A 19188-nucleotide genomic window follows, 5' to 3' on the forward strand; every position below is an offset into this window, starting at 1 on the left:
GACTGGAAAGTAAGAAAAAGAAAGGTATCTTGTTATCATGAATTGCCCTCTGCAGGAAAATGCAGGAATGAGAATCCTGCATTAAAGAAAATATAAAAAAAAAAATCAAAAATCAAAAATATCAGAGGGTATATGTCTTTATGCACGCACGCACGCACGCACGCACGCACATCTTTAAATTACATTAATTCAATCAACGACTCTTTGAACATCTCATCTCTTCCTCTTCTTATTACTTTTCCCCCAATTACGCTGCCCACCTCCCCCCTCTCTTCTCTTCTCCCAACTTGGCATTGGAGGTTCGATCTCATTGGGGCGCCCTCCTCGGTCAGGTACATTACCTACCATGAGAACCTGCAAGTGGAAATAGAGCAAACACTATTTAAGAACGTGCACTATATGGTATTAGAGAACAAGTATGAGAAAGCCAGACTGGGAGGAACACAGGGAACGTACCTTGTGAATGGTGCTGCGGGTGTTTTGGCAGAAGGTAGCATTGCAGGTCTGAACAATCTGAGAGTCATTTTCCCGTGCTGCCAGGAGGTGGGACAAGGTCACACAGGACTCTGTATGCAAAGATTTGCTCAGTGGCCCCAAGACATCCTGCATCGCCCTCCCCTTTTCCTGTATGCAGAGCAGTTTGGGTGACTACACAGAACAAAATTTCCAAACTCTATTTACCTTGCTGGGTGACATAAGTATTCATTATAAAATGGGCACTTTCGAAGGGAAATACACTAAATAAAATACTGTTTTATATTTATACACATCCACCAAACATCTTTTACTGTTCTAGAATAAACGACGTTGCATAATAAGATTCATACATAGAATAACATTAGTAATTTCACATAACAATAAATCAAATTGATAAAGTAAACCCCCCATATAAACCATATAATGCACTCGGGACCCTTAGTTGAGTCACCAACTGCCCATCACTGAGCCAGAGTAAACCGCCCAATGCAGAGAACACTTTGTTAGCAGGGAGACTTGTAGGCAGATAGGCCACAAATAGACAGCTTAAAGGACCACTCTAGGCACCCAGACCACTTCAGCTTAATGAAGTGGTCTGGGTGCCAGGTCCAGCTAGCCTTTACCCTTTTTTTAATAAACATAGCAGTTTCAGAGAAACTGCTATGTTTATACTGAGGGTTAAGCCAGCCTCCAGAGCCTCTAGTGGCTGTCTCATTAACAGCCGCTAGAGGCGCTTGCGTGATTCTCACTGTGAAAATCACAGTGAGAGCACGCAGGCGTCCATAGGAAAGCATTATGAATGCTTTCCTATGCGACCGGCTGAATGCGAGCGCGGCTCTTGCCGCGCATGCAGCCGATGACGTCGCGAGGAAGAAGAGGAGGAGGAGGAAAGCTCCCCGCCTGGCGCTGGAGAAAGAGGTAAGTTTAACCCCTTCCTCCCCCCAGAGCCCGGCGGGAGTGGGTCCCTGAGGGTGGGGGCACCCTCAGGGCACTCTAGTGCCAGGAAAATGAGTATGTTTTCCTGGCACTAGAGTGGTCCTTTAAGTACAAATACTGTTAGGCTAAGTAAAGTAATTAATGCACAAGCTCTACAGATGAAGGCTCAAATTCCAGCACATCCACTGAAGAGTCCCTCTATGTGAGAATGGTTAAATAAGTCTGATCTGTTGGGTAATCCTGATATTATAGGACTGCTCTCACACGAGCGAAACACGGATACACAGCATTACATTATCACAATGACATGGCTACCTTATGTATATTTTGATCCATAAAACTTTGTCTTTTTTGTATGCGTGTATGTATATGAAAACGAGAAGTCTACTTCACCTACAATTGTTTATGTGAATTTTAATCATTTAGATCTGCTTTGGACACTACTAAATCATTAGTATACAGCATCACTCACTGATTAGTGCCTAGCACACACCAGAAAGGGAAGGATAGCGATATATTCAGACCTTAGCTCTCTCCGACCAGTGGAAGGATTGCACTGTGACATCAAATCGCGTGAATAGCATCCTCATCCGACACTCATACTCGGTGAGTAAGGAACGGTGCAACTCTATCAGCTTACCCTGCGATTTAACAGATCAGCATTAATATATAACCAATATAATGCACCATAAAATGTATTCATTCTCTGAACATCATCTTCACCAGCAGATTTCTGTTACAGGCACAATAAAGCTTCATAATATATCAACTAAATGTATCATCATATCCAGATTATAGCCAAGCTCACTACACAGAGCAAGAAAGCGCCATCATCTGGTCACTGGGACGGATTGGTGTAAAACTGCTGGAACATTCATCGAGTTTTACACTAGTTTTAGTGGGGAGGAAATATTTAAAGGCAGACGGGCTTCTTCTTTAGAGAGCGTTTCTTCCTTCAACACTGGGTGCTGAGATTTGGAAGACGACATTGATGCTGGTATCCAGGTGACCTGGCAACGCCCAAGTCATAATGCAGATGAAGCTACTGTGACAACAGCTACGGGAGGGGAGCGAATCCAGGGATAAGCCAGTGGACTTTGATACATGGAATCAGCTACACGTCGATTCTATGAGATGTCAGATGGAGCACAATCATGGAAAATCTCAAATAGCCAGTGCAGCTGTATATGGAGGCTCCTGCAAAACATCAGCTTTCCTCTATTTAACCAAAAACATATGGCAGAAAACCTCTTACAGCCTTCGTGAAAACAACAATAATAAATAAACTGGATGGTAATAATGACCAATTCTAGAAGAATTTTATTCCAAAATGGAATATCCTGCTCATTTAGTAAGAGTTGGACCTTGCAGAGCTGCCGGGATTAAACGAAAAAGACATTCCAAGTGGGCATTAGAGATTTATGGACAGACTGTGTGTGACAATAGTAAATTGGTTCTAAAAAGGTTAGAACACTGTGCCCACACTTGGTTAATTAATGGAGAGTTAGCTCTTAGCAGCACTGCTGTAAATAAAGCGTAAATGCAGAGTTCCATGCCTAGACCTTGCCCACGGCATCTCCAAGTTATTCCAATTCCATCTACTCCTTACCCATTGTGCTGGAAGCAATGGAACTTTCAACAGAGGAGACAGCTGGGAGTTTGGGATAGTGGCAGAAACGTCACAAATCTACAAAAGAAAGAAGAAACAAATCATTTAGAAGAAATCAGAGGCACCAGCAGCATCTATGACCCTGATCTTCTGCGTGTATTTTAGATCAGCAGATTGCTTGCACGCAGTGTGTGGAGTGCAAGCTCTTGAGCCTCTAGTGAACTTAAGAGTTACAATACATTTCCAGGGTACCTTTTTCTCTAGCAAGCTCATATGCTCAGCCACAGGGATATCAAGGGAAGGTTCTGGCAAACCAAGGGCTTCCCATATTAGCCGCAGCTCACATAGGGCTTCTTTAGCCAGCCTTCCAGGATCTGGCGCAGTGGCCATCCTGCGAGTCAGGGTCCTCGCGGCCTGAAGTTCTGTACTCAGAAACACTGAGGAGAAAGGATGCCGATGACTGCTTTGGTTGAATTAAAAGCTCCCTAAAAAAAAATCGAATGTATAACCTTTCAATTAATTGCCTTTAGAATTTCATTATTTGCTCAGCATAGAACACCATGATCACTTCCATGGCTGCGGCTAACTGCCTTTTGCTTCACCAGCTAAAGCAATACTGAAAATAGGGCTCTTGCACCTTTTAGTTTCCTCACTACTCTAAGGATAGCATTGCCAGTCCCTGATGGCAGCAGCTAACACGTCTTACATAATACTGACCGGGTCCCGGGTGGTGATTGTGTTCCAGAGCTGGTTCTGGTGGAATTTCATTGGAGAATTATAAAGTCTTCTTGGCTTCACTAAAGGTTTAGAGAATAAACCATATGGCCATAGGCTTACCAATCAGTAACAGGCAATTGTTGGCATTAGTCAGCCTCAAGGTTACGTCTCCAGTGGTAAGTGAGGTGTAAGGGCAGTGAAGTTCACTCAAAACCCCACTCATTTCAAGCTGGAAGGTCTCGGCATCGGCTGGGCCTGAGTAAAGAGTACACATAGGTTACACAACTCTGAACTAAAGTCTGAAAAGCAAAATTGAGGCAAAAAAAAAATATATATCTTATTTGGAAACATCCCTGAACATAGCTTAAGACACAGCTTGTTAGTTTAGCCTCAATTTTGCAAATCAGCTTTCTATTTTCTACAAAATGGAATAAACACGAGGTCTAACCGCCCTGATTGCACGCAGGATACACCATGAGGTTCAGGGAACCAGCTCTCACCCTCAGTAGGACAGACATTATCCACGAGCGAAGACACAGATTTCAGCTGTGAAACAAGCCACACACACAGTGATGTGAATTCCTGGCAGGAAGCACCAAGGACACAGGAATGAATCAAAGTATCCACGCAAGACAAAGGTTCCACATACCTGGAAAAATGGCAGAGTTATAGGAGAATCCTTGTCTGAGTGTACATTTACTGTGAATAGTATGTAGAAACAGGTAAAAAGATCACATCAGAATTGCTGAGGGCAGAACCCAAAAAGACATCTATTAATCCCCCTCCACTTAGATTATAAACCCTTCTCATCACATTATCCCTCCCCCCCCCCAACCTGTAATGTCCCCATATAAAATCACATTATACCCTGATCCCAGAATGTCACTATATCAATAACCTTACATCATTTATCCCCTGTCACCTTCTCAATAACCTTACACCCTTTATCCCCAAATGTCACTATATCAATAACCTTACATCATTTATCCCCTGTCACCTTCTCAATAACCTTACACCCTTTATCCCCAAATGTCACCATTTCAATAACCTTACATCCTTTATCCCCTAATGTCACTATATCAATAACCTTACACCCTTTATCCCCTAATGTCACTATATCAATAACCTTACACCCTTTATCCCCTAATGTCACTATATCAATAACCTTACACCCTTTATCCCCTAATGTCACTATATCAATAACCTTACACCCTTTATCCCCTAATGTCACTATATCAATAACCTTACACCCTTTATCCCCTAATGTCACTATATCAATAACCTTACACCCTTTATCCCCTAATGTCACTATATCAATAACCTTACATCCTTTATCCCCTAATGTCACTATATCAATAACCTTACACCCTTTATCCCCTAATGTCACTATATCAATAACCTTACACCCTTTATCCCCTAATGTCACTATATCAATAACCTTACACCCTTTATCCCCTAATGTCACTATATCAATAACCTTACATCCTTTATCCCCTAATGTCACTATATCAATAACCTTACATCCTTTATCCCCTAATGTCACTATATCAATAACCTTACACCCTTTATCCCCTAATGTCACTATATCAATAACCTTACACCCTTTATCCCCTAATGTCACCATCAATAACATTACATCCTTTATCCCCTAATGTCACCATATCAATAACCTTACATCCTTTATCCCCTAATGTCACCATATCAATAACCTTACACCCTTTATCCCCTAATGTCACCATATCAATAACCTTACACCCTTTATCCCCTAATGTCACTATATCAATAACCTTACATCCTTTATCCCCTAATGTCACCATATCAATAACCTTACATCCTTTATCCCCTAATGTCACCATATCAATAACCTTACATCCTTTATCCCCTAATGTCACCATATCAATAACCTTACATCCTTTATCCCCTAATGTCACCATATCAATAACCTTACATCCTTTATCCCCTAATGTCACCATATCAATAACCTTACATCCTTTATCCCCTAATGTCACCATATCAATAACCTTACACCCTTTATCCCCTAATGTCACCATATCAATAACCTTACATCCTTTATCCCCTAATGTCACCATATCAATAACCTTACATCCTTTATCCCCTAATGTCACCATATCAATAACCTTACATCCTTTATCCCCTAATGTCACTATATCAATAACCTTACACCCTTTATCCCCTAATGTCACTATATCAATAACCTTACATCCTTTATCCCCTAATGTCACCATATCAATAACCTTACATCCTTTATCCCCTAATGTCACTATATCAATAACCTTACATCCTTTATCCCCTAATGTCACTATATCAATAACCTTACATCCTTTATCCCCTTATGTCACTATATCAATAACATTACACTCCCATCCCGTAGTGTCACCATGTCTCTATTCTGCCTCTCTTGGCAAACTCATTAATTCATTTGGATTCCACTACCACCTGTATGCTGATGACACCCAGATAGATCTCTCCTCCCCTGACCTTTCCCCGGTTGGCCTACAACCTGTCATCAATTGCCTTTCTTCTATCTCTGACTGGATGTCCACTCGCTTTCTGAAACTCAATCTCTCTCAAACTGAGTTTCTTATTTTTCCTCCTCATATCACTGATCCTCCTCCTTCACTCTCCCTGCAGGTTGATGGTACCTGCCTCACCCCGTTCTTTCAAGCACGCTGTCTTGGTGTCACTTTTAATCCTGGCCTCATCTTTGCACCTCATGTCCAGTCTGTTGCTAAAACCTGTCGATTCCAACTTAAAAACATTGCCCGCATATGCCCCTTTCTTAAGCAAGATGCTGCCAAGGAGCTTGTCCACGCCCTAGTAATCTCGCATGGATTACTGTAATTCTCTCCTAATTGGTATCCCCAGACGCTGTACTGCCCTCCTACAACCTGTGGTGAATGCTGCTGCCAGGCTGATCTCACATTTCTTCACTGATTCATGGGTATGCCCACCCGGTCTCTCCGCTCTACTGGTGACCTTCTCCAGTCTGCTGCTCGCACCCTTACTGCAAATTCATACCCGCAAGACTTCTCACGGGCAGCTCCTTTCCTTTGGAACAGCCTGCCTTCCCCTGTCAGACTCTCCCCTAGTCTTCAATCCTCTAAGAAGTCCCTCAAAACCCATCTTTGAAGGATTGCTTATGGCCTCCAAGAGTAACTTCTATCACTCAAACTTTCCTCTCGCTCTCTCCTAGAGGGCCACAGTCCACGCTCACCTCCAGCTCTGCTACTTTCCCACCATGTAGATTTGCTGTCTCTCTCAATACCCATGCTATTGTGTTTTTATACCCCACCTCCTCCAGACTGTGAGCTTGTTTGAGCCGGGTCCTCAACTACCTATAGTTTGTTACATTTTCTTATTGTTTCATTTGGTAAATTTCCCTTTTATTGTAAAGCGTTGCGGAATAAGCTGGCGCTATTAAATACTGATAATAACGTCACCCCCCCATCACTGTCAGTCTGACCCCCATTCCCCCCATTCACATCACACACCCATCCCGTAATGTCACCATGTCAGTCACATTGTACCCCTCCCTCATAGCAGTTAACTAATCCCATCATAGTATGACTGTCACTCTCCTGACAATGTATGACCTCTCATAAAACATGCCCCATTATAGCCACACCCTTTTCCATGTCACTTTCTGCATCCAGATATCAGTCAGTCTGACCCCTTTCCCCCCCCCCACATCACTGTCAGTCTGACCCCCATTCTCCCCCCATCACTGTCAGCCTGACCCCCATTCTCCCCCATCACTGTCAGCCTGACCCCCATTCTCCCCCCATCACTGTCAGCCTGACCCCCATTCTCCCCCATCACTGTCAGCCTGACCCCCATTCTCCCCCCATCACTGTCAGCCTGACCCCCATTCTCCCCCCATCACTGTCAGCCTGACCCCCATTCTCCCCCCATCACTGTCAGTCTGACCCCCATTCTCCCCCCATCACTGTCAGTCTGACCCCCATTCTCCCCCCATCACTGTCAGTCTGACCCCCATTCTCCCCCCATCACTGTCAGTCTGACCCCCATTCTCCCCCCATCACTGTCAGTCTGACCCCCATTCTCCCCCCATCACTGTCAGTCTGACCCCCATTCTCCCCCCATCACTGTCAGTCTGACCCCCATTCTCCCCCCATCACTGTCAGTCTGACCCCCATTCTCCCCCCATCACTGTCAGTCTGACCCCCATTCTCCCCCCATCACTGTCAGTCTGACCCCCATTCTCCCCCATCACTGTCAGTCTGACCCCCATTCTCCCCCCATCACTGTCAGTCTGACCCCCATTCTCCCCCATCACTGTCAGTCTGACCCCCATTCTCCCCCCATCACTGTCAGTCTGACCCCCATTCTCCCCCCATCACTGTCAGTCTGACCCCCATTCTCCCCCATCACTGTCAGTCTGACCCCCCATCCCCCCCCATCACTGTCAGTCTGACCCCCCATCCCCCCCATCACTGTCAGTCGAACCACCATCCCCCCCCCCATCACTGTCAGTCGGACCACCATTCCCCCCCCATCACTGTCAGTCGGACCACCATTCCCCCCCCATCACTGTCAGTCTGACCCCCATTCCCCCCATCACTGTCAGTCTGACCCCCATTCCCCCCCATCACTGTCAGTCTGACCCCCATTCTCCCCCCATCACTGTCAGTCTGACCCCCATTCTCCCCCATCACTGTCAGTCTGACCCCCATTCTCCCCCCATCACTGTCAGTCTGACCCCCATTCTCCCCCCATCACTGTCAGTCTGACCCCCATCACTGTCAGTCAGACCCCCACTCTCCCCCATCACTGTCAGTCTGACCCCCACTCTCCCCCATCACTGTCAGTCTGACCCCCACTCTCCCCCATCACTGTCAGTCTGACCCCCACTCTCCCCCATCACTGTCAGTCTGCCCCCCACTCTGCCCCATCACTGTCAGTCTGACCCCCACTCTCCCCCATCACTGTCAGTCTGACCCCCATTCCCCCCCATCACTGTCAGTCTGACCCCCATTCCCCCCCATCACTGTCAGTCTGACCCCCATTCCCCCCATCACTGTCAGTCTGACCCCCATTCCCCCCCATCACTGTCAGTCTGACCCCCATTCCCCCCCATCACTGTCAGTCTGACCCCCATTCCCCCCCATCACTGTCAGTCTGACCCCCATCACTGTCAGTCTGACCCCCATCCCCCCCATCACTGTCAGTCTGACCCCCATTCTCCCCCCATCACTGTCAGTCTGACCCCCATTCTCCCCCCATCACTGTCAGTCTGACCCCCATTCTCCCCCCATCACTGTCAGTCTGACCCCCATTCCCCCCCCCATCACTGTCAGTCTGACCCCCATCCCCCCATCACTGTCAGTCTGACCCCCATCCCCCCATCACTGTCAGTCTGACCCCCATTCTCCCCCCCATCACTGTCAGTCTGACCCCCATCCCCCCCATCACTGTCAGTCTGACCCCCATCCCCCCCATCACTGTCAGTCTGACCCCCATCCCCCCCATCACTGTCAGTCTGACCCCCATCCCCCCATCACTGTCAGTCTGACCCCCATCCCCCCATCACTGTCAGTCTGACCCCCATCCCCCATCACTGTCAGTCTGACCCCCATTCTCCCCCCATCACTGTCAGTCTGACCCCCATTCCCCCATCACTGTCAGTCTGACCCCCCATTCCCCCCCCATCACTGTCAGTCTGACCCCCATTCCCCCCCATCACTGTCAGTCTGACCCCCATTCCCCCCATCACTGTCAGTCTGACCCCCATTCCCCCCCATCACTGTCAGTCTGACCCCCATTCCCCCCCATCACTGTCAGTCTGACCCCCATTCCCCCCATCACTGTCAGTCTGACCCCATCCCCCCATCACTGTCAGTCTGACCCCCATCCCCCCATCACTGTCAGTCTGACCCCCATCCCCCATCACTGTCAGTCAGACCCCCATCCCCCCATCACTGTCAGTCTGACCCCCATCCCCCCATCACTGTCAGTCTGACCCCCATCCCCCCATCACTGTCAGTCTGACCCCCATCCCCCCCATCACTGTCAGTCTGACCCCCATCCCCCCCATCACTGTCAGTCTGACCCCCATCCCCCCCATCACTGTCAGTCTGACCCCCATTCTCCCCCCATCACTGTCAGTCTGACCCCCATTCTCCCCCCATCACTGTCAGTCTGACCCCCATTCTCCCCCCATCACTGTCAGTCTGACCCCCATTCTCCCCCCATCACTGTCAGTCTGACCCCCATTCCCCCCATCACTGTCAGTCTGACCCCCATTCCCCCCATCACTGTCAGTCTGACCCCCATCCCCCCCCCCATCACTGTCAGTCTGACCCCCATCCCCCCATCACTGTCAGTCTGACCCCCATCCCCCCATCACTGTCAGTCTGACCCCCATCCCCCATCACTGTCAGTCTGACCCCCATCCCCCCCATCACTGTCAGTCTGACCCCCATCCCCCCCATCACTGTCAGTCTGACCCCCATCCCCCCCATCACTGTCAGTCTGACCCCCATCCCCCCCATCACTGTCAGTCTGACCCCCATCCCCCCCATCACTGTCAGTCTGACCCCCATCCCCCCCATCACTGTCAGTCTGACCCCCATCCCCCCCATCACTGTCAGTCTGACCCCCATCCCCCCATCACTGTCAGTCTGACCCCCATCCCCCATCACTGTCAGTCTGACCCCCATTCTCCCCCCATCACTGTCAGTCTGACCCCCATTCCCCCATCACTGTCAGTCTGACCCCCCATTCCCCCCCCATCACTGTCAGTCTGACCCCCATTCTCCCCCCATCACTGTCAGTCTGACCCCCATTCCCCCCCATCACTGTCAGTCTGACCCCCATTCTCCCTCCATCACTGTCAGTCTGACCCCCATTCCCCCCATCACTGTCAGTCTGACCCCCATTCCCCCCCATCACTGTCAGTCTGACCCCCATTCCCCCCCATCACTGTCAGTCTGACCCCCATTCCCCCCCATCACTGTCAGTCTGACCCCCATTCCCCCCCATCACTGTCAGTCTGACCCCCATTCCCCCCCATCACTGTCAGTCTGACCCCCATTCCCCCCCATCACTGTCAGTCTGACCCCCATTCCCCCCCATCACTGTCAGTCTGACCCCCATCACTGTCAGTCTGACCCCCATCACTGTCAGTCTGACCCCCATCACTGTCAGTCTGACCCCCATTCCCCCCCATCACTCTCAGTCTGACCCCCATTCCCCCCCATCACTCTCAGTCTGACCCCCATTCCCCCCCATCACTCTCAGTCTGACCCCCATTCCCCCCCATCACTGTCAGTCTGACCCCCATTCCCCCCCATCACTGTCAGTCTGACCCCCATCCCCCCCATCACTGTCAGTCTGACCCCCATCCCCCCCATCACTGTCAGTCTGACCCCCATCCCCCCCATCACTGTCAGTCTGACCCCCATCCCCCCCATCACTGTCAGTCTGACCCCCAACCCCCCCATCACTCTCAGTCTGACCCCCATTCCCCCCCATCACTCTCAGTCTGACCCCCATTCCCCCCCATCACTGTCAGTCTGACCCCCATTCCCCCCATCACTGTCAGTCTGACCCCCATTCCCCCCCATCACTGTCAGTCTGAACCCCATTCCCCCCCATCACTGTCAGTCTGACCCCCATCCCCCCCATCACTGTCAGTCTGACCCCCATCCCCCCCATCACTGTCAGTCTGACCCCCATCCCCCCCATCACTGTCAGTCTGACCCCCATCCCCCCATCACTGTCAGTCTGACCCCCATCCCCCCCATCACTGTCAGTCTGACCCCCAACCCCCCCATCACTGTCAGTCTGACCCCCATCCCCCCCATCACTGTCAGTCTGACCCCCATCCCCCCCATCACTGTCAGTCTGACCCCCATCCCCCCCATCACTGTCAGTCTGACCCCCATCCCCCCCATCACTGTCAGTCTGACCCCCCATTCCCCCCCCATCACTGTCAGTCTGACCCCCATTCTCCCCCCATCACTGTCAGTCTGACCCCCATTCCCCCCCATCACTGTCAGTCTGACCCCCATTCTCCCTCCATCACTGTCAGTCTGACCCCCATTCTCCCCCCCATCACTGTCAGTCTGACCCCCATTCCCCCCATCACTGTCAGTCTGACCCCCATTCCCCCCCATCACTGTCAGTCTGACCCCCATTCCCCCCCATCACTGTCAGTCTGACCCCCATTCCCCCCCATCACTGTCAGTCTGACCCCCATTCCCCCCCATCACTGTCAGTCTGACCCCCATTCCCCCCCATCACTGTCAGTCTGACCCCCATTCCCCCCCATCACTGTCAGTCTGACCCCCATTCCCCCCCATCACTGTCAGTCTGACCCCCATTCCCCCCCATCACTGTCAGTCTGACCCCCATTCCCCCCCATCACTGTCAGTCTGACCCCCATCACTGTCAGTCTGACCCCCATTCCCCCCCATCACTCTCAGTCTGACCCCCATTCCCCCCCATCACTCTCAGTCTGACCCCCATTCCCCCCCATCACTCTCAGTCTGACCCCCATTCCCCCCCATCACTGTCAGTCTGACCCCCATCCCCCCCCCCATCACTGTCAGTCTGACCCCCATCCCCCCCCATCACTGTCAGTCTGACCCCCATCCCCCCCATCACTGTCAGTCTGACCCCCATCCCCCCCATCACTGTCAGTCTGACCCCCATCCCCCCCATCACTGTCAGTCTGACCCCCAACCCCCCATCACTGTCAGTCTGACCCCCATCCCCCCCATCACTGTCAGTCTGACCCCCATCCCCCCCATCACTGTCAGTCTGACCCCCATCCCCCCCATCACTGTCAGTCTGACCCCCAACCCCCCCATCACTGTCAGTCTGACCCCCATCCCCCCATCACTGTCAGTCTGACCCCCATCCCCCCCATCACTGTCAGTCTGACCCCCATTCTCCCCCATCACTGTCAGTCTGACCCCCATCCCCCATCACTGTCAGTCTGACCCCCATCCCCCCCATCACTGTCAGTCTGACCCCCATCCCCCATCACTGTCAGTCTGACCCCCATCCCCCCCATCACTGTCAGTCTGACCCCCATCCCCCCCATCACTGTCAGTCTGACCCCCATCCCCCCCATCACTGTCAGTCTGACCCCCATCCCCCCCATCACTGTCAGTCTGACCCCCATCCCCCCCATCACTGTCAGTCTGACCCCCATCCCCCCATCACTGTCAGTCTGACCCCCATCCCCCCCATCACTGTCAGTCTGACCCCCATCCCCCCCATCACTGTCAGTCTGACCCCCATCCCCCCCATCACTGTCAGTCTGACCCCCATCCCCCCCATCACTGTCAGTCTGACCCCCATTCTCCCCCCATCACTGTCAGTCTGACCCCCATTCTCCCCCCATCACTGTCAGTCTGACCCCCATTCTCCCCCCATCACTGTCAGTCTGACCCCCATTCTCCCCCCATCACTGTCAGTCTGACCCCCATTCCCCCCATCACTGTCAGTCTGACCCCCATTCCCCCCATCACTGTCAGTCTGACCCCCATCCCCCCCATCACTGTCAGTCTGACCCCCATCCCCCCATCACTGTCAGTCTGACCCCCATCCCCCCATCACTGTCAGTCTGACCCCCATCCCCCCATCACTGTCAGTCTGACCCCCATCCCCCATCACTGTCAGTCTGACCCCCATCCCCCCCATCACTGTCAGTCTGACCCCCATCCCCCCCATCACTGTCAGTCTGACCCCCATCCCCCCCATCACTGTCAGTCTGACCCCCATCCCCCCCATCACTGTCAGTCTGACCCCCATCCCCCCCATCACTGTCAGTCTGACCCCCATCCCCCCCATCACTGTCAGTCTGACCCCCATCCCCCCATCACTGTCAGTCTGACCCCCATCCCCCATCACTGTCAGTCTGACCCCCATTCTCCCCCCATCACTGTCAGTCTGACCCCCATTCCCCCATCACTGTCAGTCTGACCCCCCATTCCCCCCCCATCACTGTCAGTCTGACCCCCATTCTCCCCCCATCACTGTCAGTCTGACCCCCATTCCCCCCCATCACTGTCAGTCTGACCCCCATTCTCCCTCCATCACTGTCAGTCTGACCCCCATTCCCCCCATCACTGTCAGTCTGACCCCCATTCCCCCCCATCACTGTCAGTCTGACCCCCATTCCCCCCCATCACTGTCAGTCTGACCCCCATTCCCCCCCATCACTGTCAGTCTGACCCCCATTCCCCCCCATCACTGTCAGTCTGACCCCCATTCCCCCCCATCACTGTCAGTCTGACCCCCATTCCCCCCCATCACTGTCAGTCTGACCCCCATTCCCCCCCATCACTGTCAGTCTGACCCCCATCACTGTCAGTCTGACCCCCATCACTGTCAGTCTGACCCCCATTCCCCCCCATCACTCTCAGTCTGACCCCCATTCCCCCCCATCACTCTCAGTCTGACCCCCATTCCCCCCCATCACTCTCAGTCTGACCCCCATTCCCCCCCATCACTGTCAGTCTGACCCCCATTCCCCCCCATCACTGTCAGTCTGACCCCCATCCCCCCCATCACTGTCAGTCTGACCCCCATCCCCCCCATCACTGTCAGTCTGACCCCCATCCCCCCCATCACTGTCAGTCTGACCCCCAACCCCCCCATCACTCTCAGTCTGACCCCCATTCCCCCCCATCACTCTCAGTCTGACCCCCATTCCCCCCCATCACTGTCAGTCTGACCCCCATTCCCCCCATCACTGTCAGTCTGACCCCCATTCCCCCCCATCACTGTCAGTCTGAACCCCATTCCCCCCCATCACTGTCAGTCTGACCCCCATCCCCCCCATCACTGTCAGTCTGACCCCCATCCCCCCCATCACTGTCAGTCTGACCCCCATCCCCCCCATCACTGTCAGTCTGACCCCCATCACTGTCAGTCTGACCCCCATCCCCCCCATCACTGTCAGTCTGACCCCCATTCCCCCCATCACTGTCAGTCTGACCCCCATCCCCCCCATCACTGTCAGTCTGACCCCCATCCCCCCCATCACTGTCAGTCTGACCCCCATCCCCCCCATCACTGTCAGTCTGACCCCCATCCCCCCCATCACTGTCAGTCTGACCCCCATCCCCCCCATCACTGTCAGTCTGACCCCCATTCCCCCCCATCACTGTCAGTCTGACCCCCATTCCCCCCCATCACTGTCAGTCTGACCCCCATTCTCCCCCCATCACTGTCAGTCTGACCCCCATTCTCCCCCCATCACTGTCAGTCTGACCCCCATTCCCCCCATCACTGTCAGTCTGACCCCCATTCCCCCCCATCACTGTCAGTCTGACCCCCATTCCCCCCCATCACTGTCAGTCTGACCCCCATTCCCCCCCATCACTGTCAGTCTGACCCCCATTCCCCCCCATCACTGTCAGTCTGACCCCCATTCCCCCCCATCACTGTCAGTCTGACCCCCATTCCCCCCCATCACTGTCAGTCTGACCCCCATTCCCCCCCATCACTGTCAGTCTGACCCCCATTCCCCCCCATCACTGTCAGTCTGACCCCCATTCCCCCCCATCACTGTCAGTCTGACCCCCATCACTGTCAGTCTGACCCCCATTCCCCCCCATCACTCTCAGTCTGACCCCCATTCCCCCCCATCACTCTCAGTCTGACCCCCATTCCCCCCCATCACTGTCAGTCTGACCCCCATTCCCCCCCATCACTGTCAGTCTGACCCCCATCCCCCCCCCCCATCACTGTCAGTCTGACCCCCATCCCCCCCCATCACTGTCAGTCTGACCCCCATCCCCCCCATCACTGTCAGTCTGACCCCCATCCCCCCCATCACTGTCAGTCTGACCCCCATCCCCCCCATCACTGTCAGTCTGACCCCCAACCCCCCCATCACTGTCAGTCTGACCCCCATCCCCCCCATCACTGTCAGTCTGACCCCCATCCCCCCCATCACTGTCAGTCTGACCCCCATCCCCCCCATCACTGTCAGTCTGACCCCCATCCCCCCCATCACTGTCAGTCTGACCCCCAACCCCCCCATCACTGTCAGTCTGACCCCCATCCCCCCATCACTGTCAGTCTGACCCCCATCCCCCCCATCACTGTCAGTCTGACCCCCATTCTCCCCCATCACTGTCAGTCTGACCCCCATCCCCCATCACTGTCAGTCTGACCCCCATCCCCCCCATCACTGTCAGTCTGACCCCCATCCCCCATCACTGTCAGTCTGACCCCCATCCCCCCCATCACTGTCAGTCTGACCCCCATCCCCCCCATCACTGTCAGTCTGACCCCCATCCCCCCCATCACTGTCAGTCTGACCCCCATCCCCCCCATCACTGTCAGTCTGACCCCCATCCCCCCATCACTGTCAGTCTGACCCCCATCCCCCCCATCACTGTCAGTCTGACCCCCATCCCCCCCATCACTGTCAGTCTGACCCCCATCCCCCCATCACTGTCAGTCTGACCCCCATCCCCCCCATCACTGTCAGTCTGACCCCCATCCCCCCCATCACTGTCAGTCTGACCCCCATCCCCCCATCACTGTCAGTCTGACCCCCATCCCCCCCATCACTGTCAGTCTGACCCCCATCCCCCCCATCACTGTCAGTCTGACCCCCATTCTCCCCCCATCACTGTCAGTCTGACCCCCATTCCCCCCCATCACTGTCAGTCTGACCCCCATTCCCCCCCATCACTGTCAGTCTGACCCCCATTCCCCCCCATCACTCTCAGTCTGACCCCCATTCCCCCCTTACCCGAGGTCCAGTAACAGCCCGGCCGCCTGCTCCGCCAGGGCCCGCACCCCCTCCTCCCCGGCCTCCATTATCCGGTCCTCACTTCCTCTCTATTGCTCCCACTGTCACACTCCATCCCTCCCACAGCCTCGCTCTGGTCATAAACCGCGTCACATGGTCTCCAGGTAACGGCGCGGGAATATGACGTCATCAGCAACTTGGCCGTTCAGAGTTCATGGTTACCCCAGGGGCGGGGCCAGAGAAATCACAGCTCTATATTATCATTGTCATTATATTATTATCATCATTGTTATTATCATTATTATTAATATTATTATCATCATTGCTATTATATTATTATTATCATCATCATTGTGATTATCATTATTATTATTATCATTATTATTATTATTATTATCATTGTAATTATTAGATTATTATCATTATATCATTATTATTATCATTGGTATTATTATATTATATTATTATACTATTGTTATTATTATATTATTATTAGTGAACAATTACTCAATTACTCAATTACTATATATTAATAGTCATTACCCATTAATCCCTATATATTAATAATAATCACACATTAATCCCCATATATTAACATTAATCCCCATATATTAACAGTAATTACCCATTAATCCCATGTATTACTATTTATTACCCATTAATCCCATATATTAATAGTAATTACCCATTAATCCCATATATTAACAGTAATTACCCATTAATCCCTATATATTAATAATAATCACACATTAATCCCCATATATTAACATTAATCCCCATATATTAACAGTAATTACCCATTAATACCCATATATTAATTGTGGGATCCCCATATACTAATAGTAGTAATAGTAATGAATCCCACATATTAATAGTAATTACCCATTAATCCCCATATATTAATAGTAATTACTCATTAATCCCCATATATTAATAGTAATTACCCATTAACCCCCATATATTTATAGTAATAACCCATTAATTCCATATATTATTGGTAATTACACATTAATCCCATATATTAATTACACATTATTCCCCATATATTAATATTAATTACCCATTAATCCCATTTATACTACAGGGCCGTTGAATGCTTCAATCTGATTGGTTGACGAACGTTCTAAGGTGTGGATTATTTTCAGGGAGACGCACGGCTAAAGTAGTTCCAGACAGGCCTTGACCACATTACAGTTGTGTAAGAAATTAGTCCTACATACAAGAGCGTTTTAATGACAAAAACTTGATAAACGTCTTGAAATACATCATCTGAACAATGTTTTGAGGTGTGGTAACTGTAGTATAAGCGGAATAATTGACTCCAGCCCATTGAATTATTAGAAAAAAATAATGCCGCTTCCGTCGTGACCGCATTACCACCTTCGGTGTGCATTATTTTTATAATAATGCAACGGCCTGTCGTCAATTATTATTTACATATTAATTACCCATTAATTCCATATATTAATAGTGATTACCCATTAATCTAACATATTTATAATTACCCATTAATCTAATAGATTAACAGTAATTACCCATTAATCCTATAAATAATAGTAATTACCCATTTATCCCATATATTAATAGTGAATACCCATTAATCTAACATATTCATTATTAAACATTAATCTTCATATAATAATAATTACCATTAATATGCTTGTTATGATGCATTGTTGTGTCCAGTCAGAGCTTCCATTGTATAAACCCATATACACGGGTTTTATACAAAGCATGAGGATGTCCAGCATCATTTAGGTAACCTGGAGTCTGTTAACATCCAGGAAGTGCTTCTAGTAGCTGTCTGACTGACAGCCACTAAAGGCTGTCTTATACGTGCAAAGTAATCATTGCAGTTTCTCTAAAACATGTTTTATATTGTATGACTAAGTGGGACAGCGACATCGCACCCAGACTACTTCAATGAGATGAAGTGGTCTGGGAGCCTAAAGTGTCCCTTTAAGAAAAGCTGATGCCAGTAGATGTCACCTGCAGCAGTTACCCAGAACCTGAGATTCAATCAGATAAATTGATTAATCCCCTGATTTGAATTGTGCAAGGAAGAACAAATAGTCCTTGATCTGCCTGATGGTGCAAGTGCCATGTGAATCAGAAGGAAGTCAAGGATATTGTTTATTTCGTTTTTTAGCTCCACTGGTTCTATAGATAGGTGTCTATTGGAACCGGCCATGTTGTTTTTCTGCAAGACTGTGGCAGAAGTAGATAGATCAATGCTCTCTGGTAACAGGTTTCCGTTAAGATCATCATGCCTCCAGAGGGATATGGCTCTCTTCTAGCTGAATAAATATACCAGAGAGAACATATGAGTATAGAAATATACATAAAATATGTAATGTATATAAAATTTTGACTTCAGTAGTAAATAAACTTAAGGCTCCAGAGGACGTTCCTTGCTCTGAACTGATGACCCAGAATACTAGAACAGAGAGATGCTAGGCATTTGCTATAAAAGTAGTCTAAACCAAATAACAAGGCCACTAACTATTGCATGAAGACGGCCACATTGTGTTTAAGATTAGAACTTCTTAAGTTAATTTCACATTAGCCACATTATTCACACAATGACACCTCAATGCAGTCGGAGGTGGAGCTGCACCTCCTAGTGGGGTTACACTCTGTATGTGCAGCATTTTAGAGAGAAGCATGGGAATATTCTTATTCTGAA

The 19188-nt window shown here is 50.4% G+C and overlaps 1 protein-coding gene across 1 annotated transcript; it reads right to left on the minus strand.

Moving 5' to 3' along the window:
• Positions 1–152: 152 nt before the first annotated feature.
• On the minus strand, positions 153–16637 carry FAM98C (family with sequence similarity 98 member C). Its single transcript, XM_063433222.1, has 8 exons — positions 16503–16637; positions 4240–4388; positions 3860–3994; positions 3275–3459; positions 3023–3100; positions 1938–2054; positions 457–624; positions 153–354 (listed from the first exon to the last, which is right to left on the minus strand). Exons 1-8 carry the CDS (start codon positions 16568–16570, stop codon positions 214–216), a joined length of 1041 nt encoding a protein of 346 aa, XP_063289292.1. The 5' UTR covers positions 16571–16637; the 3' UTR covers positions 153–213.
• Positions 16638–19188: the final 2551 nt, after the last annotated feature.

The sequence above is a fragment of the Pelobates fuscus genome, chromosome 9 (genome assembly GCF_036172605.1).
Source record: "Pelobates fuscus isolate aPelFus1 chromosome 9, aPelFus1.pri, whole genome shotgun sequence".
Classification (NCBI taxonomy): Eukaryota; Metazoa; Chordata; class Amphibia; order Anura; family Pelobatidae; genus Pelobates; species Pelobates fuscus.

What these genes read in the sequence shown, in the direction of transcription:
- FAM98C (XM_063433222.1), bottom strand. Translation starts at nt 16,570, where the DNA reads ATGGAGGCCGGGGAGGAGGGGGTGCGGGCCCTGGCGGAGCAGGCGGCC. An exon ending in TGAGCTTGCTAGAGAAAAAG is followed by an intron (nt 3,101 to 3,274) that starts GTACCCTGGAAA and finishes TTTCTTTTGTAG; the next exon opens with ATTTGTGACGTTTCTGCCAC. An exon ending in ACTGGTCGGAGAGAGCTAAG is followed by an intron (nt 625 to 1,937) that starts GTCTGAATATAT and finishes CTCTGCATACAG; the next exon opens with GAAAAGGGGAGGGCGATGCA.